The sequence below is a fragment of the Ochotona curzoniae genome, unplaced genomic scaffold (genome assembly GCF_017591425.1).
Source record: "Ochotona curzoniae isolate NIBS_2020 unplaced genomic scaffold, NIBS_Ocur_1.0 patch356, whole genome shotgun sequence".
NCBI lineage: Eukaryota > Metazoa > Chordata > Mammalia > Lagomorpha > Ochotonidae > Ochotona > Ochotona curzoniae.
Genome location: NW_024466924.1, coordinates 263,088 through 283,762, shown reverse-complemented (window position 1 = coordinate 283,762; position 20,675 = coordinate 263,088). Strand labels below are relative to the sequence as shown.

The 20,675-nt window shown below is 45.3% G+C and overlaps 1 protein-coding gene across 1 annotated transcript in view; it reads left to right on the top strand.

The window, feature by feature from the left end:
* The window catches only part of LOC121167275 (protein HEG homolog 1-like), a 77,186-nt gene that overhangs the window by 16,442 nt on the left and 40,069 nt on the right, over nt 1-20,675 (top strand). Inside the window, exons 2-5 of the mRNA XM_040996714.1 lie at nt 4,267-4,563; nt 6,203-6,493; nt 15,534-15,863; nt 16,745-17,080. Coding sequence (XP_040852648.1) covers nt 4,267-4,563; nt 6,203-6,493; nt 15,534-15,863; nt 16,745-17,080 — 1,254 coding nt within the window. The remainder of the gene's footprint in view (nt 1-4,266; nt 4,564-6,202; nt 6,494-15,533; nt 15,864-16,744; nt 17,081-20,675) is intronic.

The window sequence follows — 20,675 nt, the reverse complement described above, 5'->3', positions numbered from 1 at the left end:
AACAGGAACTAGAGGCAGGACTGAAACTCAGCCATTCCAGGATGGGGGACGTGGCATTATCAAGCACTGTGCCCAGGGCCTGCCCATGTTGTCTGGGAGACGTACATATGTCTTAGGGGTTTGGAAAGTTCTTTGTGCATTAAGGATGCTAACATTTTTTAAACACAGATCAAAGTTCCTTGAAAGGCAAAGGGAGGGACAGACAGAACTTTTTTTTTTTTTAGAAGATTTATTTATTTATTGAAAGTCAGATATACAGAGAGGAGGAGAGACAGAGAGGAAGATCTTCCATCTGATGATTCACTCCCCAAGTGAGCACAGTGGCCGATGCTATGCCGATCCGAAGCCAGGAGCCAGGAACTTCTTCTGGGTAAGAAGTGGAACATACCAGCTCAGTGGGACTGAGCAGGTGCCTATGGGATGCTACACTGCAGGTGAGGGGTTGTCCTGCAGCACTGGTGCCATGATGAGATACTCACAGCAGCCTTCTCTTGCACCTTGTGATTCTGGCCTGCCCTCTTCAGGCATACATGCTGTGCTTATTATTTGTTCTATGTTTGTTTATTAACCCCACAAATGAGAAGTTATTGTTACTACTCTACAAATTCAGTGTTTCTTTAGACATATGTACACATCAACCATCTTCTTTGCTCATTTTTTCTTCTGGCGTTTTATATTTGGGATCGATTTTTCTTCTGCTTCTTAAGATAAATCCTCTGTCATTTTCTTTAAGAAAGTGATTGATAAACTCAGTTTTGACTTAAAATGTTTTCATTTGAAAGATAACTTCAAGATGATCTTGAAAGATAGTTTTGCAGAGCCTCCAATTATGTTTCATCTTTTAATAGCTGAAAATATTCATCTACATTGACTGTTGTTGTTACTATTGAGAAATCAGCTGTTAAACTATTATCTTTTATAGATGGCTTGCCATTCTTTTCCTGTGGTTGCTTCTTTAGAATTCTGTTTCTTTTCAATGTATTTGAAAGGCAGAGAAACAAAGATCTTCCATCTGCAGCTCCTCTTGTCAAATGCCTGCCACCCAGGGCTGGGCTAGGATAGAGCCAGATGCCTGGAGCTCAGTCCTGGCCTGCCTCCCGAGTGGTGGTGGCCCAGCTGCTTGAGCACATTAGCAGGAAACTGGAAGCAGAAACAGAGCTGAGACTTGAACCCAGGTACTCCAGTGAGGAATGTGCTTCTCCATGTGTCGTCCCAAGTCCTGCACCAAGTAACCTGCTGCTCTTCTAGTTGGTTTTTAACGATTTTTAAAAAGATTTATTTACTTTTACTTGAAAGGCAAAATTACATAGAGAAGGAGAGAGAGAGAATTTCCATCTGCTGGTTTACTCCCCAAATGGGAGCAATGGCCAGAGTTAGGCTATTATGAAAATTTTTTTTTCATCTGTAAAGCTTCTGTACAGGAAAGGAAACAGAGTGAAGAGGCAACCAATGGAATGGGAGGCTATCGTTATATACCACACAATTGATAAGGGACTAATATCCAGGATTTACAGAGAGCTTCAGAAACCCAGGGACAGTTAAAAAAACTGTGAAGAAATGGGTGAAGGAAATGAACAAATTGTTCTTTCTCAAAAGAACAGATTGAAATGACTAACAGACATATGAAAAGATGCTCAGGCTCCCTAGCCGTCAGGGAGACACAAATAAAAACCACATTGAGGTTCCACCTAATTCCAGTGAGGTTGACCTACATTCAGAACTCTACTAACAATGCCTGCTGGCATGGATGTGGGGGAAAGGTGTCTCCTTCGCTGCTGGTGGGAGTGTGAGTAAGCACAACCACTGTGGAAATCAGTAAGGAGAATGCATAGAGAACTCCAAATAAACCTGCCATATGACCCAGCTATCCCACTCCTAGAAATATACTCAAAAGAAATGAAAACTGCATATGAGAAGGGGATCTGTAATCCTGTATTTGCAGCAGCACAATCTACAATAGCAAAGACATGGAAACAACTCAGATGCCTGTCCAAAGAGGAGTGGCTAAAGAAAAACTGGTACATCTACTCCATGGAATACTACTCAGCCATTAAAAAGAATCAAATTATACTGTTTGCATCCAAATGATCTCAACTAGAGATCATTATACTCAGTGAAATAAGTCAATCCTAAAAGGACAAATACCATATGTTCCCTCAGATACAAGGCTGCCTTCATGGAAATTGTAAGATCAATAACCATTTCAATACTGTTTTTGCTGCAAACCGTGGGGTTTGATATTTTCGTTTTTATTTTCATTTCTTTGAGATAATTTCTTTTCTCTTATTAAATTTTTCACTGACTCATAGATCATACAATAGCATCATTTTCTCCAAGAAGATTTTGTGTTTTCTTTTTCATTTCTTCATCGACACATTGGTTATTCAGTAGCATGTTACTTAACTCCATGGTGTTGTAAATTTTTTGTTTTAACTTTATTCCTGTTGTTGACTTTGTTTCATGGCTTCTCATTTAAGGGAATGTGTAGTAAACGGCATAATAGATACTGTCATATCCAGATATGAAGACACAATGCAGTATGCATCTCTGCTTCCAAATAAAAGATGGACTCCCAATGAAACTGTTGGACATATCTTGACAATTGGATGCTAGACTGTCTGCCATTGTCTGTACCAGCAATGTCAGGACACACTTAAATAACAGAATGATAGACTTATGACTGCTTATGAAGGACTATACTATTGTAATAATATGGGGGAAATCAGTTGGGGGGAGGGAACTTAGAGGGGAGGGAGGGAATTCCTTGACCTTATGGAATTTTACCATAAAATTTAAAATAAAGTAGAAAAACAACAGCACTGCAGAGCCAGGTCCGTTGCTTGCCCCTCTGCAGGCAGATTTGGTGTAGCTTACACATACCCACAGTACAGGCCTCAGGAGTCCCAGTCCTCCACAATGATTCCTTTTTACATTCACTTTTTTAGAGGTTTTGGTTTTTTTCCCCTCCCATCTCCTTCCTCTCCGTGGCTAATAAAATGAAAATTCAAGGTCACAAATGTTGAGCAAGTGCCCAGGGCCGCTGCCAGCTTCTGTCTTGGCTCACCTCTCTGTATCCTAGTCTTGCTTCAATTTTGGCCTCAGAAGATTTGATTCTTCCTTTACCAACTCAGCAATGCATTCAGAAATATTATTTTAAAAAATACCGTAGTCAGCGTTTTTCATTGCTGATAGAGGCGGGGTGATTGAGGATACTGCAGGATCATTGTCTGCTTTGAGTTTTTTGGTTGGTGTTGTTTGGAGTTCCTTTCCTCCAGGGAGAGGGCATGGGTCTGCGGCTGACCATTCTTTTTCTCCTGAGAGCTGCAGAGGGACTCCTCTGAGCCGCTGGGGACTGGGCCTTCTGCTGCTGTCCTCTGGTGACGACCCTCAGGGGCTGACCTCACGCCTGGCTGGAGCCTGTGACAGCTCCCCTCCAGCTCGTGCCTCGGCACAGTTTTGGATCATGGATTCTGAGTCCCTTCTCCCTCCTCATAACCACTTGTTTCTGGTTTCCTTCAACAGTAATTTCTCTCTTCTCTTGCCCAGTTTATCAGGAGGAGAAAGTGTCCTGGATCCCTTTCATCACCTGTCGGCTTGCTGGCAGCTCACCCTGAACAAAGGCAACATGCCCTGTGGCCAACTGTTGCCCCCAACTCCAGGGTCCCAAGCCCAACTTGGAGATAACTTCTGGACTACCCCCACCCTATTTTTAGCTGAGGGTGGGGCTGGGGCTGGGCTCTGAGGAGGCCAGATGCCTGAGTGGCTCCCTCCCCCTTCAGGAAACTTCAGGTTAATTTATCACCTACAGGAAACACAATAGGAGTCACAGAAACAGTCATTCTCAAAGGATGTGCACCTTTTTTTTTTTTTAAGTTTCAAAATGAGACTGTTAGAAATTTTTAAGTTATTTAGATGGATTATGCTTTGTGGTTCACTTGATCTTTTGGGAAGTGCGGGGTCTCATTTGTCACTGTGTGTTCCGGCAGGTGCTCAGCATGTGCATAGTTCGATCCAGGCTGCAGGTTCCACTGCCTGCAACGTCTGCTTGTGGCTGTGTTCCCTTTGCCACCTAATTCATCAGGATAGAATTTCATCCCTACAGAGATTTTCAGCAGTGCCCATAGCCCCCGCTTCTTGTAAGCAGCAGGAGAAATACTGCCATATCGAAAGAATGCAAGCGCTATTTCCAAGGAGCCGTGGCAGTCTTTTTAAACTTCATTTTAACAGCTGGCAAGTTCTCACAGGTGCATTTTCTTATTGTTTCAGCAACTGTAAGGAACCCCTGGCAGTCAAGCAGTACCGAACCCCAGCTAGAGAACCTTGCTGCTTCTCCGACGCAAGAGGACTTTGCAACAGTGGCTTCCAGGGAGGGGATGATGGGCCAGACCTCCAGACAGAGCCAGGCAGCTGCTTCCAGAGCACCTGAGATCCTCACTCTTCTAACTGGAGCAGCAGATGCTGAGGCAAGGACCGGCTCTTCCAGTGCAGCAGATTTCCCCACTTCTCCCGTGGGACACCTGCCTGACTCAGCAACAGCTCTGACATCACAGAGTAGCACCTTCGGTGAGTTGGTGCTGATGGAGGCTCATTTCATTCACCTGTGTCCGGTCTAAGAAAAACAAATTTCTGCCACCCCCATCTCCCAGATTTGTTGAGTGGCCTGGCGGATGCTGCAGTGTCTGTATTCCAGGCGCAGGCACCCTGCCACACGCACACTGATCTCAGAGGCACAGGTGGTGGGATGTGTGGCTGTGACAGCCAGGTGCCTTTCTGTGAATGTGGTTGATGTAGCTCAGATGGTGGTTCTTGCTCCAATCTACACAGCCTTACAGGTTACCTACTTTTAGCAAAGGATTTTGAAAAAGGGTTGGGGAACAGCGAGTAAAATTGACAGAAACCTAGCGCAGATTGTGTACCTACTATACACCTGTCTGTTCTCTCAGTCCTTACTGCCGGCCGATGAGGTCCTGTTATTCTCATCTTGGGCATTTGGAAACAAGTCCAGGGATAGTCATTAACCCTGCCTGTATAGGTCTTTTTTTAAAGAGTAAGCTGGCATTTGAGCCTGCATCCGAGGTGAAGTGGGAAGCCCAGACAGTGTGAGTGAAGATACAGAGAAAGATGAGGGAGACCTCCTCGTGGGATAGTAAACCCAGCACAGTACCCCACCCCCATGGAAAGGCCTAGTTGTGCCCAGAGCAGCAGCTAGGACAGTGGTATGATGGGATCGGGGACACTCCCAGAAGATCTTGCAAACCAGGCACTTGGTCTATGCTGTGGTCAGAAGAATCCCTGCAGGGTTTTACAGCAGGACTGACTTCGTTCAGTTGAATGTAGGGAGAATTCACCTGGCAGGTGGGTATACGGTGTCTGCTGTGGAGGCAGGGAGAGGAAGAGAACCTGGAGGCCCAGGACCACCAAGGCTGAAGCAGACATCAGGTGCGCTGGTCTGGTGGTCCCAGTGATAAAGAGGAAAATTGATAGGAGCTGGTGAAGACCTGAAGGTAGAAGTCGCCATCCAAGGCTGCTAAGGCCGGGCTGGGGACACTGTCCATGGTCCAGCCGAGCTTGGAAACTCTTGCATGTGACAGTGCCTGGTTTCGTTGTTTTGGCTGAGTATTGGGAGTTGAGTTTATGTTCAGTGCAAGCTATGCGCGAGACCAGCTTTGTGGAGTGTGGGAAGTGACCCATGATGATGAGGCATTGATCTGGTTATAAGCATGTGGTACTTACTTTCAGCCTGCCCTTTTACAGGGAACAGTACCCACAACTGCGCACTCTTGGTGAGATAACAGATTTTTGTTTTTTTAAAGTCTTTACCTTGCTGTGGTGTTTCTTTAGGAGCTTACTTTTCACAGACCAATAATTGCTCTTGTTTTCTTATCATGTCTGGATGCAAGAGCGTCTCAAACACTTGTGCAAAACAATGGAAGTTTATTGATGCAAAAAAAGATTGAGATCCATGCATAGTTCTTTTCCATAAGATACATTTTCCTTTTTTTTTTTTTTTTGAGGACCCTCCTGTATGTGGTTTGAAAAATTTTACAGCCAAATAAACCTATCTTTTTAATTCCAATTTCCCAAGGACTTTGCAGAGTTCCCTTATAATGTTGTCCAAGTCAGAGCCAAGTTTGCTGAAAGATTCTTAGGTCACTTCGAAGTAATTGGCTGCTGGAGGTTAACTGCTGCTTTCTGATTGCAGCTTCGAAGGGGCTTTCCCTGCCGGCCAGCAGTGGTGGCAGCTCCGGGTCGGAAGGAAGCCTCGCCCCTTCTCGCCTGGAGAGCGGAACCTCGCAGGGTTCCACAGAGAGGGAGGGACGGCTCCCAGAAGCTGCCACTGTGCACATCCCAGTGGCTGCTTCGGGGGTTTCCAGCCAGTCCTCCAGAGAAGGGACCGCACCCTCCCGACAGAGACCCTCCTCCTCGGGAGGCGAGCTTTTCCTGCCTTTCTCCTGGACGCGAGCTTCCTCCCCTCCGTCGGACCTTCCCCCAGGTGAGAGCTTCCTGCCTCTGCTTTGGCACTCCAACATCTTCTAGAACGATGGACACAGGGATAAGGCTAACCACACATAGCAGGGACAGAGGAGAGTGGACTTGGAGGAGACATTTGGCAGAGACGGTTTATCTCACTGTGAAAAATGCATATTTCGTGACTGGCGTTGGCAGGTTAAGCTGCTGTCCTGTGACGTCAGCATCCTCTCTGGTTGCTGTGTCAGTCCCAGCTGCTCTACTTCCAATCCAGCTCCCTGTTACTAGCCTGGAAAAGCAGTAAGAGATGGCTCAGATGGTTGAACCCCTGCCACCCATGTGGGAGACCTGGATGGAGGCCCAGCCATTGTGGCCATTTGGAAATAAGTTGGCAGGTGGAAGATCTTTCTGTCTCTCCTCTCTTTGTAACTCTGCCTTTCAAACCATCTTAAAAACCAAGAAATTCACATTGAAGATTTGTGGGGTTTTTTTTTTTTTTTGCCTGTTTAAGGGGGAAAGTAATAGTGGGTCTGATAGCTATTCAAGACCTTTCTGCTCATCACCTCCTGCCTCTCTCTCTCTCCATTTCCCCCCTCCCTCTCCTTTCCTTCCCCCTCCCTGTTCACACAATAAAGACTCAGTATTGCTGAGCCACATGCTAGGGCGCATGAAATTATGAGCACTGTGCCATTTGATTAGGAGTTACATTCTTATTAATTTGTTATTATAAAAATGTTTCCTTTTGTGGCAAAGAAAATATAGGTATAATTTTTTCCAGGTGCTAGTTTAAAATTAAAAAAAAAGTCCAAGTGCAGCTGTGTGTGAGGCGTGACGTAGTGACGCAGTGGAGCCTCCTCTTCCCTTCCAGTTCCTGCTGGATCAGTTTTGTTTCTGCTCAAGTATTCCATTTCTGTGAGCTTTTCTTTAACCTCTGCGTCCTCAGTGTTGTATCCCTTGTCATACCTGGCCACCCACTCACTGTCTGTAAACTTCAGAACAGGCTGTGCGTAAGACTTTTGTTAGGCTCCCTACTGCCTTGGAACAAAGTTGACCAGAAACAGAGACCAGCGACCCTTGCCATGGCATCGCAGGTCGTTGTTTCCTGTGATGCCGGCATCCCACATGGGTGCTGTTTGAGTCTGGCTGCTCCCCTTCCGATCCAGCTCTCTACAGATGCTCCTGAATAAGCAGCAGAAGATGGTCTAAGTGCCTGGACCTCTGCACCCATGTGGGAGACCCAGAAGAGCTCCAGGCTCCTTGACTTTGACCTGCCTCAGTCTTGGCTGTTGCGGCCAGCTGGAAAGTAAACTAATTGTGAAAGAGTCTCTTTCTCTGGTCTCTCCTACTCTTACTGTAACTCATATTTGAAATAAATAAAATCTTTTGAAAAACAAAAGAAGCGGAGACCAACATGTGCCCAAATTCCTTTATAAGACACAACCTACCATGAGCCAAAGAAGAGGTTGGACAGTCTAGACACCTTTCGTGAGTTTGTTCCTGCTGTCCATGTGTGCTGTGTGTGTTTTTATCCTCAAGCCATAGGGAGCAGGGTGGTCAGAAACAGTCTTGGGAAATAGAGACCAGGTTGCTGCAGCAGTTGCTATTTATAGGCCAGGGACTTTTAGAAATACTCCGTAAGACTAGGAGTTTAGGTTCAGGTCATCAAGGTGAAGGTTGTGCCTGGAGCCCCTTTGTGTAAGGGCCTGTTCAAACCAGCAGTTCTTCTGTGTACACTGTGTAGTTTGGGGGATGGGGTCTTCTGATTCTTGTGTTTAGGAGACTGCCTTTTAAGATTATTGATAAACATTGGTTGAACTGTATAAAAGTTATGAACTTTGCCAGCCCTCAGAAATCGGAGCTTGGTGTTTTATAATCAGCTTTACTAAATAGTGGAAAGGAAGAATTTTCTATGAGGCTATGCTTTGATTCTGCCCAGAGTCATATAATATTTATCATTTACATCAGCCCACATCCGTGAGGCATTTGAAAGTCAGTCTATGTGTCCAACTTTTTGACTATAGTCACTTTTCAAAAACTAAAAATAGTATTTGGTCCTCAAATTATTTGAGCTGTTTTCCTTTTTTAGAACCTTATACTTTGAATGTTTGGGGAGTTTCACCAAGCATTTCTCTTGTTAGTGAACTGGGTATTGTCCTAGATAAGGTCCTATTCCACGCTTGCATATTGGATATTACTAAATGCATGCAACCCCAGGCATCTAAGTGTGTCTGAATCCAGCCTTCCAGCCTTGCTTCCTCCCTCGGGAATGTTGAGAACACATGTATGAGGGCTTAGGGCCAAATGAGAAACAAAATCCTGCTTTACTTTGGAAGGTGGCTTAGCACCTGCTAACTCAACAGAGCTCAAAATGCCTCTAGTGTCCCTTTGAATGGAAATGTTGGGGTTTCTGTTATCCCTTTGTGATGACATGAAGCAGGAGCTGTATGCAATCAGGCCGGAGTGCTGAGAAAGAGCCAGCAGGACCAGCCAAGGGCAGATCCAGAGTTGGCCCTGTATGCCTGGCCAGCTCTGCAGACACAAGTGAAGAGCGAGGGCATTGATGCCTGCACCTTTGATGCTTGGCTACTCCACCCGCTGGCATGTGTGACCAGCAAGAAGCCTGGCACTGAGACCAGTCAGTGATGCTGCTCCAGGAGCCTGGCCAGGGGAGGATGTGACTCCTTGTTTGAAATCTGAATGAATTGGACCAGGTGATCTGAAAGGTTCTTTCTAGTTCCAACATTTGTTACTTGACACACATTCAGCCTCTTTATTCTCTTCCTCCTTTCATGTCTCACTCTACTTACACAGAAACACTGTGCAAGACAACCTGTCTCAAGGCTGGGATAGCCAGAAGCTCTGTGCTTACAAAAGGAAAGTGTGCATTTTATGATATTGTTTTCTTTGTATTTGATTTGAGAGGGAGAGGCAGAGAGAGCTCCCATCTTCCAGTTCATTCCCGAGGTATCCTCAGCAGCTAGGGCTGGGCCTTTGCCAAGAGCCAGGCATCTATTCCAGGTCTGAGAGACCAATCACGGTAGCCATCACTGCTGCCTCTCAGGAGCTGAAACCATAAAAGCTGGAGTCGGGAGTGGAAGCTAGGTGTTGAACTTGGGCACTCTGATAAGATGCAAGCTTTCCAGTTGGCATCCTAACCATTAAGCCAAATATACACTCCCAATAATCAAGTTTTAAAAAGATCAGAATCCATTTGAGATTGTTTTTCTGGCTGCTTTACATCATTCTGTGGTTTCCATATTTTCTCTAATGATCATGTATGTAGTATTTGATCCTGAAACTGGGAGTGGGTGGAGTCGACAGAGCAACAAATGGGAAAAAGGGCTCTCTTTTCAGAGCGGAAAGAAAGATGTGAACACTGAATTGTATGAGAGTGGCGGCAATTGAGCACTAAATTTAGTACTGAGCTTCCTGGAAACCAGGGCACAAAGAGAAACCGGATGGGGTATGCGATGATTGCTAGATAAGGTAAACGTACAGCTTTATCCATAGACACAAGTGTTTTTAGGGCAGTTAAGTAAGAACAGTTACATAAAGAATGTCGAGGATCATAATGGAAAATACCTTTAATCCCTGTTTGTGTCAATGGGCGATAATGTTTTTTTAAAAAGAAATGTTTTTATATGGATTCTCCATAGGAGCTGAGAGTCTAATAAAGGATCTGAAGTTAGGAAAGTATTTCTGTGGGTGGCCGAGCTAAGGTGGTCCAGGTAAATTGCTTTGTGGTGATTTTTACTTTGTCAAGGGAGAGACCATAAATAACTCAGATTGTGGGTTTAGTCTATCCTTCTCGAATATCAGCTGCCTCAGCTCTGCTTGCCATCAAGTTCTGGATGGCAGGTAAGTCAAGGCTGAGCATTCTGTACTTGCCTGAGGGTGGTTCCTGCACTTTGAGCTGGGACTGGAGTGACTGATCCTTGAGCAGGCCCTTCACTTGTTTCTGCTCCCGGATGGGTGGTCTTCCCCTGTTTTTTTTTTAATTGTGTGCCTCAGGGGTAGAAAGATACAAGGAAGCATTATTATTCAATCATCCATAATGCTGCCCTGTGAATTAGGTACATGATAAATGCCTCCTTGGTTTAACAGGTGCTCCTTCAGTGATGTAAGTGGTGATTGCAGGTTTATTTAACCTAACATTTCTTCCTTTATTAAGAGGCACTAACGTCAAAGAAGTATTTGCATCTATTTCCTAGCTTCCCAATGAGAATTAAATGAGACTGGTTTGTGTCTCTAAAGTCCTGCCTGGCACCTAGTCCTTGGTCAGTAACTGGTGTTTTCTAACGATGGTTAGTGAGATGAGGAAGCATGGTCCTGCCGAATCCTCCGGGTCAGGGGAAACAGAGCCCCTTTCCTTTCCTGACTTGCAGCATTTGTAACTTTTGTGATTGTGTTCCTACGACCATGGGTTTGCCAAAACCTCTGTAAGTGGACAGGCCTGGGTTATTCAATTCTAAATCCAGGATAATTGTGTCTGTTTTTAAGGGAACATTGAATAGTCGAAACCATACAGTTTACTGGAAATGGAAGTGTTTTTGGAAGAGCATCCAGCCATCTGTGAGACTGTGATTTGGTGGATGCAAATGACAGCTCTAATAAAATAGGCCTGAGAAGCTAAGTGATTCAGTGAGGGTTCGAGAGCTCTCTGTATAATCCTTTCATTTTAAAAAAGCAAAAAACAAAAAAACTTCTGTTTATTCCAGTTTCCTATGGCCACTTTTTTTTGGTAAGTTTACCTTCTTATTTGAAAGAGTAGGAACAAGAGAGAGATCTCCTGTATATTAACTTACTCCCCCAAATCCTGCAACTTCTGGGGCTGAGCCAGTCTGAAGCCAGAAACTGAATCTAGGTCTCCCATCTGGGAGGCAGCAGCCAAAGCACAGAAGTTATCATTCCAGCCCCCGTTCCTGCTCATGCCTGTGCCTTAGCAAGAAGCTGGTTCTGGAACAGGTGCAGGACTCAATCCCAGGCACTCTGGTATGGAAGGAGAGGCACCCCTTCCTCTATAGCGTCCTGCCCTTGCTTTGCTTTACTCAGACTCAGGTGTTTTTGATTTGTTTTTTAAAGGGGGTGGATTGGGACATGTTAGGATTCTATTTCTATGTCTATTCCTTTGTTTTAATCTATAGCTTTATTGATTACCTTCTTTATTTTATTTTCTTTATTCATTTATGTTTATTTTATTGTCATTAAGATCCTGGGACCAGATTCTGCAGGCTGTGTTCAAGTTCCATGACCTTGTATAAGAACTCTTTATTTCCCGTATGCTTGCTCTTTCTCACTACTTATCTAAATTTTAGCTTTGCTTCTGGTCAGAGATGCACATAGGATTGGTCTTCCAGGAACTGTTTATAATAACAACTTCTCTTTTCCCTTTTCTGGGTCATAATTGATAGCTTGAATCTTTTCATTATGTAGCTGTAAAATACTTTGTAGTGTTTATAACTTAAGGGAAAAAGTAGCACTTTTTTAAAAAATAACAAACTCATCTTATTTTTGATGATGTTTGTGTAGTTGAGCGGGATACATTCTCAAGGGGACCACAGATTAGGGTAGGGGGATTGAAGAACGGGGGAAAAGTAGATAAGAAGACAACTGCCTCCAGTCTCCTTTTTTCTTCCTGCATCTGGGAAAAGTGGGGAGAGGAGAGTGCCGCTCCTAGCAGCTCAGCTGCCCGACATCATCCCCGAGTCCCAGTGTGGAGTGTGTTGCATACTGCTAGAGTGGTTTTGATAGTTCCGACATGCTGTTGATTTCACTGCTCCAAGGTTAAGGAAATCCTTCCAAGGTCCACTTACTGACATAGTCCGCCTTAAAATCTTGGTTCTCTCAGGTACTCGCTGTCAAAACTCGACTGGGAGAGCTGTCCAATTTGTTCTGCCCTTCATGGTACTAGATGTCCTCTGCAGGCCTCAATCAACTGGTTGTCATGTCCGGCATGAACATCTGTCCATCACACAAACTTGAGCAACGGGGGAGTCCACAGATCCTGTGGTTTATTTTTTCCCCCCTGTGGTTGGAGTTTGGAGTCTAGCGATCCAGTTTGGGGGGATCACCTTGCCAGAAGTGATTCTAATGTGACTCCTATGTCTGCCAGCCAGTGCATGGCCCAGCTCAGTCTATCACCCATATCAGCCTACACACACACACTCGTCAGTCACCTGGTCAGTTCTGTCCCCAGCCCCATCTCATGTACAAACCAATGGATGTTGCAGCCCAGCCTAACCCCGCCCACCACACACTTGACCCTCCCACACAGCAATGGGAACTGCAGCCTAGTCAGAGCAACCCCCAGGACCCCTCACCTGGCCTGCCCCCAACCCCAGTTCCTGCTCATGCCAGTACATGCAGCAGACTGGTGTGGTCTGTCCCACATCCCATTCAGCTCTTACACACATCAATGGGTGTTGGAGCCTAGCTCAGCCTAACTCAGCCCCACCATCCAGCTCATCCTCATGTCGGCGGGTGCCACTGCCTGTCCAGCCAGGCTTTCCCCAGCCCTGGCTTTCATTTTTACTGGGGCTGAAGTCCATCAGAGGGATGCCCATTTTTCCTACTAGGCCCATTCTGAGCCCCAGGTCTTATACTTTCCAGATGGTTGTTCTATCTAGTCTGACAGGACTTGCCCTCAGTCCCAGCATTTGCTAGCTAATGCTGCAGCAAAGCCCAACCAACCTGCCTTTTCTCTGGCTCATGTGTGCACTTATAGATACAGTCATTTAGCACAACCTGGCTCTCCCCATAACGCACCTCACATGCCTCACATGCAGGTCAAAGGGCTTTGTGATTCTGCCCTTAAAGGGAGCCCCGGCAGCTCCCCTGCTGGTGGGACCTGCGAGCTGCACCCGAGACTGACATGGCTTGCCTTACCTCAGCATTCACCAGTGGATGCTGCAGTATGGCTCGGTTTGGCCTGCCCCCAGTTCCAGCTCATGCTAGTGGGTGCTGCAGCCTAGCCCAGCCTGGCCTATCCTGAACTGCCCCCTGTCCCAGCCAAATGTAAACTGGGTGGTATTGTACCCAACCTGGCCTGTCTTACACCCTGTCCTGTTTCTCATATCTGCCCAGTGAGTGGTATGAATTGGCTCACTCTGGCCCACCCCTAGACCGGACCCACATGTATGCCAGCAGGTATTGTAACCTGGCTTGGTGTGGACTGCTCCCAGCCTTGGTTCTTGCACTCACCTGCAGGGACTGCATCCTGACAAAGGAGTTCCCCAAGCTTCTCTATCAGGTCACCTCCCAGTGGCAAATCTCACACACACTAGTGGGTCCTTGGCCCAGTCTGACTTGACCCACCTCCTGTCCTGGCAGGTACAGTGGCCTTGCCTGACCAGCCCACACCTATTCTGGCTCTTACTATTAGGGTCACTCCCAGCCACAGATCTTGCACATGTTAGTGATTGCTTCTAACCAGTTTGGCATAACCCATTACCCAACTTGAGCTTTGCCACCAAATGCTATGGCTTGGCCTACCCCTAATCCCAACTCTGGTGGGTAAGTTCTGTAACCCTGCCCAGCCTGTCCCTATCCTTGGCTTTCATGCAAACCAGTAGATGTGATAGTCTAGCTTAGACTGGCATGACACACTCCATCCTGGCTCCTGTGCATGCCAGTGTGCTAAAGTTTGGCCTCGCTCTGTCTAGTCAGCTCCCTGACCCCCACTCCCTGCAGAGCCAACCCACACACCTACCGACAAGTGAAGCGGCCCTGTTCAGACTGACACACTCAAGTACTCGTCAGTGGGAGCAATGGCCCACCAGGGGAATTTGCAAGTTTCCCCACCAGGCCCACTCCCAGACCCAGATCTCACACAGGCCAGTGGGTGCTAGCCCTTACCCAGCACAGTCTGCCCCACCCCAGTCTTGGCCTTTGTGTGTGTTGGTGGATGTTGCAGCCCGGTCTGCCCCACACCCAATTCTTGGATGCGCCTGTGGGTGGGTAGCACTCTTTTCTCACCTTTGTTTCTAACCTGCTCACTGAGCATTCTGTTTATTCCTGGTTGGAGTGAGGATTTTATTCTACCCTGCTTAAAGGTCACTTCTCAGGGTATCCCTTTGGAAACTTGTTTGTGAAATGGAGACATCAGCCACATCTCCATACTTGTGCAAATCAGAGCATTCCTCTTGACCGATGGTGTAGAATTTAATCCTCAGTGTTCTTGACAGCTGTCCTATGGCTGCCATCCATTGATCAGAAAAAAGGAAAATTGTTGCCAACCTGGAGTCTTTCACCTCCAAGAGGCCTGCTGGAGTCCCTTGTAGGTCTGAGAGCTGATCTTTGAGGCTTCATGAGGCCAAGTCACAGTCATGAAGCCTGTTTGGTTTTCAATGAAATTAAATCAAATTCATGGGATAATAATTAATATCTCCTGCTGGTTATAAGCTACGTTACTTAATGAATTGCAGTTTGGTTAAAAGCCTTTCAAAGCACATGGTTTTTAGTGGACCTGAGGTAAGAAATAATAAATTGATGATGACAAGGCTACAGTTGTCACAGCCCAGTAGTGCCCCACTCACGCTCTGCAGGCCACGGGCTGGGCACTCTACAATGCACTCAGGGTCGTTTGTTTTTTGTGTAGGATTTTAATCTGTGGCATCAGAATAAGTTGGTGGCAATGCTACAACACAGAATGACAAACACCTTATCACAATGACTTGCCCTCTTTAAGCTGTAATGTGAAATTCAGAAGTTTTCCTTTTCTGTCTTTTTGTATTGGTCTTGTTTTCTCCCTTTTGATTTGCTTTTCATTGTCTTCCCTGTGTCTTCATTCAGCCCTGTGAGAAGTAGAGCTAGTGAGTGTGAGGGAGTGTGTGCAAAATGCGTATTATGAAGAAATTTTGTGTGAATTTCATGATTTTTGTACCAAAGGAAACCAACCTTTTAATTCCACTTTTTGTAGCACCCTGGTACACCACAAATGCATCTGTTTGGTCCATAAATTTTGTATTTCTCTAACACAGTGTCATAAGGATAACTTCTCCCTAGGCCCTCTGTCAGTTTTCTTATGCCTACGAGTAGTTTTGAAGTACATATTCTTGCTGTTTCAGTTTCTGGAAGTGTGAAGGAGCTTAGCCACTCCTCTGCTGCCGAGAGCCCCGTGGTCAGTGAGACTAAGCGAATGCATGCCGCTGCCGCCACGTTCACCGACGGCGTCCCGAGGATGCTCCGGTCTTTAACTGTCAGTCTGCAGCCTGCCAATGAGACAGAAAGTTTCTCTGAAGACTCTAAAACTGCCACGAGTTCAACTTCACCTTCTGTGGAGGAGTCGAGAAGAAACAGCAGCCTAAGCAGGAGTCCGGGAGGCGGAGAATTCACTGAGCCATCAACAGAGGGTGAATTTGGACACACGTCTTTATACTGGCAGAGTGATTCCCCGAGTAAGCATTCCGCCTTTCTTGATTTTTGCAGAACATTTCTGACTAGTTGCTTTTTCTGAGATCTCTTCAGGATCCTTTGCAGTCTCCAAAGGAAAGTGGATTCCTTCTTTGGTGACACCAGTTCCTTTATATGGATGAGCGCAGGGCTGCATTTTGATTTTCATTCTTAGGGGAACGTTGTGAAGCTAATCCGACAGGTGTCACTCCTGCTTTTACAGAGATGAGGACCCCAAGTCTCAGAGGGTTTAAGTAACGTGTGCACTCCCTTCAGCTCTCAGCAGAGATGAGACCCCAGGGTTCTCCAGGTGGAATCCATCTTCTTTTCCCTTTATAGCATTTTGTTGACATGAGAGCTGGCCTGCTTGCTAAAAATTCAAACTTCTGTTATTTTGCATAGAAATCATTTGCAAATAATTATGCAGATAGATAATATAGTTGAAAATTCATGGTTAGATTGCCTTTTTTTTTTCTTTGCTATACTTTGGAATGAGAGTAACTTTTGTTACTATTAGAACTGTTTTGGAAAGGTACTCTAATTTGGCTGTGTATTTAAGCACATCATCTTGGGCAGACATGGCACACTATTTCCGTGATCACTTATTATGATAAAGAAAAAAACCCTCACGGCGATGGGTTACTGTGCTCCATGCACTTGCCATTCTAAAGTGCCCCTGTTCACAAGTTTTTATTTTTAGAATTACTATCTTTCTGACAGAAAAGGGTTCTGAAATAATTACTTAGAGCACAGGTCAGGCTTCCCTGTAATAAACACAAGGATCTTGGACCGAGGAATCGGCCCTCAGTGAGGACTTGCTTCTTAATTGTTGAGAGAGCTCTTTCATACCCATATCACTGGCTCTTCCCCCCTGTATCCCTTATAGCATTTGGAGGGCAGCGACCTGCCAGCAGCCCCGAGGTCACAAATGGAAGCTCCACATCTCAGACAGAGACTGTGTCTAGGTCAGTCCCCTCCATCAGCGGTGGAGTCAGCACAGCGCACTGGTTCTTGACCAGCAGCAAGACATCTGCAGATGCGGCCGGAAGGTCGGCTTCCTATCCTGAAATCAGGAACGCTTCGGTTTTGACCCAGTTTTTGGACTCCACTGCACGGTCCGGAGGAAGTAGCACAGTACTGGGGGAAAAAAGATTCTCAGAGTCTTTGTCTACATCTTCCACAGAAAGCCTGGACTCCTCAGCAGCGCGTGGTGAACGCTCGAGTGAGTTCTCATTGCACAGGATTCTGCCTGCAGAGGAGGGGGCTCTGATGCTCTTCTGTGGCGTAGTAAGGCCGTCCACGCGTGAAATAACATCCCAAGCCCTTGTTTCCTTATTCGCAGGCCATCTGTCCAGCTGCTTGGTTTCAGTCTGCTTGTATGTCCTCTGTTTTTCTTTTTCTTCTGGTGTTGTTACCTTCTCTTCCCACACAGAACTCAACATCCTCCGTTCCCTGTCACTCGCCCCAAATCCCAGAACTTCAGGATGATACCACCTCATCTGTGGTTGTTCATTCTAGGTCTGGGCATATATATCAAAAGAAATAAACCCTTTAAGGTTTTTGAGATATAGTTAATATTCCATGTAATTTGCTTACTTAAATTGTACGGTTGTTGTTACAGAAGTCACAAGCGTTGTACAATAGTTAGAGTTGTACGACTGTCCCTTCTGGCTAATTCCAGAATATGTTCATCACCTGAAAATCAGCACCATATTCGTCAAGAGTTGCTTGACATTCTGCCCACTGTTAACCCCGGCAACCTCTTAGTTTATTTCTGGTGTCTGTGGGTTTGCCCATCTTACACATTTGGTGTAAATTGAGTCCTGTAACGTGGGTTTTTTTGTTCGTTTGTTTTTTCAGATTTATGTGTGTTTATTTTTAGAGTTACAGAGCGAGCTCTTCCATCTACTGGGTCACTCCCTAAATGACTGAAACAACCAGAACTGAGCCAAATGGAAAGTAGTAGTTAGGAACTTCTTCCAGGTCTCCAAAATGTGTGCAGGGGCCCTGGTACTCAGGCAGTCTTTCACTGCTTTCCTAGGCATATTTTCAGAGAGCTGAATCAGAAGTACTACAACCAGGAATTGAACCACGACTTGGCTTGACCTGCTATGCCACAGTGCCAGCCTCAATGTGACCTTAATGTATCTTTTATTAGCATGTTTTTTAAAGCTTTTTTTGATTTTTTTTATTGGAAAGGCATATTACAGAGAGGAAAGACAGAAAGAAAGATATTTCATTTGCTGCTTCATTCCCCAAATGGCTTCAATGACCAGAGCTGAATGGATCCAAAGCCAGGAACCCCCTCTTGGCCTCCTTTGCAGGTGCAGAATCCCAGAGCTTTGGACCAACCTCCACTGCTTTCCCAAACCGTAAGCAGGGAGCTGAATGAGAAGTGGAGCAGCCAGGACACGAACCGGTGCCTGTGTGGATGCTAGTGCTTGTAGGCTGAGGATTAGCTAGCTGAACCGTCATGTTGCTGACTCGACAATGAAGAGATGCATGAATACTTCATTCCTTTATATGTATCTGAGTAATATTCTGTGGTGTGGATTTATTCAATTTCATTTATTCTGTAATCAACTGAATTGTTCCTAGCTTTTTTGGTGAATTTATGCTTTTTGACTGATATGAATATGATTGTGAACAATTAGATATAAATTTTTAAACAGACATATATCTTCAGTACTCTTGGAATTCACAGGTCAAATGGTAGTTCTACTGTTAAGGAATTTTTGAGGGCTTGCTGAACTCTTTTCCAAAGTGACTGCAACATTTTATATTCCCATTAGCAATGCATAAATGTTCCACAGAGTCCACGCCGTCACTGCCACCTACTATTCATCTTTTTTACTCTAGCCATCCTGGTGAGCATAAAGGGATCTCGTTGTGGTTTTATTTTTTAACTTGAAATTCTCAGGTGATGAATCATGTTAGTTGGATGTTCCGCATCTTTTCATTGTCATTTCTAGAAAGTGTCTGTTCAACCAATAGAGTATCTTAAAATTTAGTTATTAAGTTTTACGTTTTTTTTTCCTGGATGTTAGTCCTTTATCAGATACATAATTTGCAGATATTTTCTTCTATTATGTGGATTATCTTTTTACTTAATGCTGTATTTTTTTAACATTTATTTATTTATTATTTGAAAGGCAGATTATTTTTGTAGAGAAAAGGAGAGATAGGAGATCTTCAGTCTGCTGGTTCACTCCCCAAGTGGCTGCAATACCCAGAGCTGAGCTGATCTGAAGCCAGGAGCCAGGAGCTTCTTCAAGCTTTCCCACGTGGGTGCAGGGTCCCAAGGACTTGAGCCATCTTCCACTGCTTTCCCAGGCCGAGAGCAGGCAACTGTCAGAAGTGGAGCAGCCGGGACTCAACACCAGCAACCATTTGGGGATGCCAACAGTAGCAGACGGAGGATTAGCCTGTTGAGCCGCTGCAGCAGCTCCTGCCTTTTCACTTTCTTAATGGTATCATTTATGCCACAAAGGCTTAAAAATTTGATCAAGTATAAGTTTGTGATCTTGACAAAACTTCTTATACTGATTCTAAAGCTTTTGGTTGATTTTTTTTTTTTCAAAAACAATTCTCAGCAGGCACATCAATACAAAGGATGTGCTGGCTCTTAACAGGTTTTGGTTCTTATCTCTCCATCACTAATAGCAGCAGTTCCATCTCCCCCATACAAGAATCCTAACCGATAAAGACAGTATTTATTGCTGCTCAGATGAAAAAGCAAATGCCGCTGGTCACACGTAGGAGTAGAGGATATTTATGTCTGTGCATGGGAAACACATGGTCAGTTTCCTAAACAAAGCAACTGCTTTTTACTCTCAGCCTTGTAAGGATTTCTTTTTTCCTTCTTTAGCCAGGCTCTTAGGTTCTGAAGTCTTTCTCCTGCGTATCTTTTCTTTACCTTTCCTGTCTGCTCGTCATGCTCAGTTGGGTCATGTGGAAAATGTGATTTCAGTGTGACAGGCTCAAGTATGCAGAGCTAGGTCAGGAATGGTCTTATCCTGAAATCATCTCATTGGGGGTTTATGCAACACTTGATCCTGTTTCCTCCGAGTCATGCCAACCTGACGGAGCAACCAGGTTTTCAGAGTCCCTGTTTGGCGTTTTTCCCCTGAGTTCAGATTTAGCCCCTTGGTGTGGATCATGATTTTCCACTTGGTTAAGCTGAGCCCCGATGTAACAGTTTGCCTGAATCTCATTTGACACAACATTTCAGATCTCCATTCAAGGCATTCTTCTTTGCCCTGAGAACTTGGGCTCAAGCATACTCTACTCCTGAAACTCTTCTGGTTGGCTTGGCGTCTTTGTCTGAGCCCTTCGGGCTGGCTCAGTGCCACATCTCTCTTGGTACTTCCTTCCATCACTGGGTATCCTGTCCCTGTGCTCTTTTTTGTCTCTGAGTTCATTCAAACCTCTAGAAAAATGCATTTAGCTAACACTTTACACTGGTTCCCATCCAAGACTGTCTGGGTGCTGTCAAGTGCTAGTCTGGGCTGGGAATGGAAATAAGAATTGGGGAAAGAGCCTGTGTGTTTTCTCACAGACTGTGGAGTATGTAGGCCAAGAAGAATTAGACTACACTTTCCTAATTTCTGAAGAGTTTATTTGGTAATCTACTATGGTATGGCAGTTCTAAGATTCTCCATGTTTTTAGCATAAAACTAAGGTTCCAGAGCCTGGCATGGTAGCCTACCAGCTAAAGTCCTTGCCTTGCACATTCCAGGATCCCATATGGGTGCTGGTTTGTATCCCGGCAACCCCACTTCCCATCCAGCTTCCTGTTTATGGCCTGGGAAAGCAAT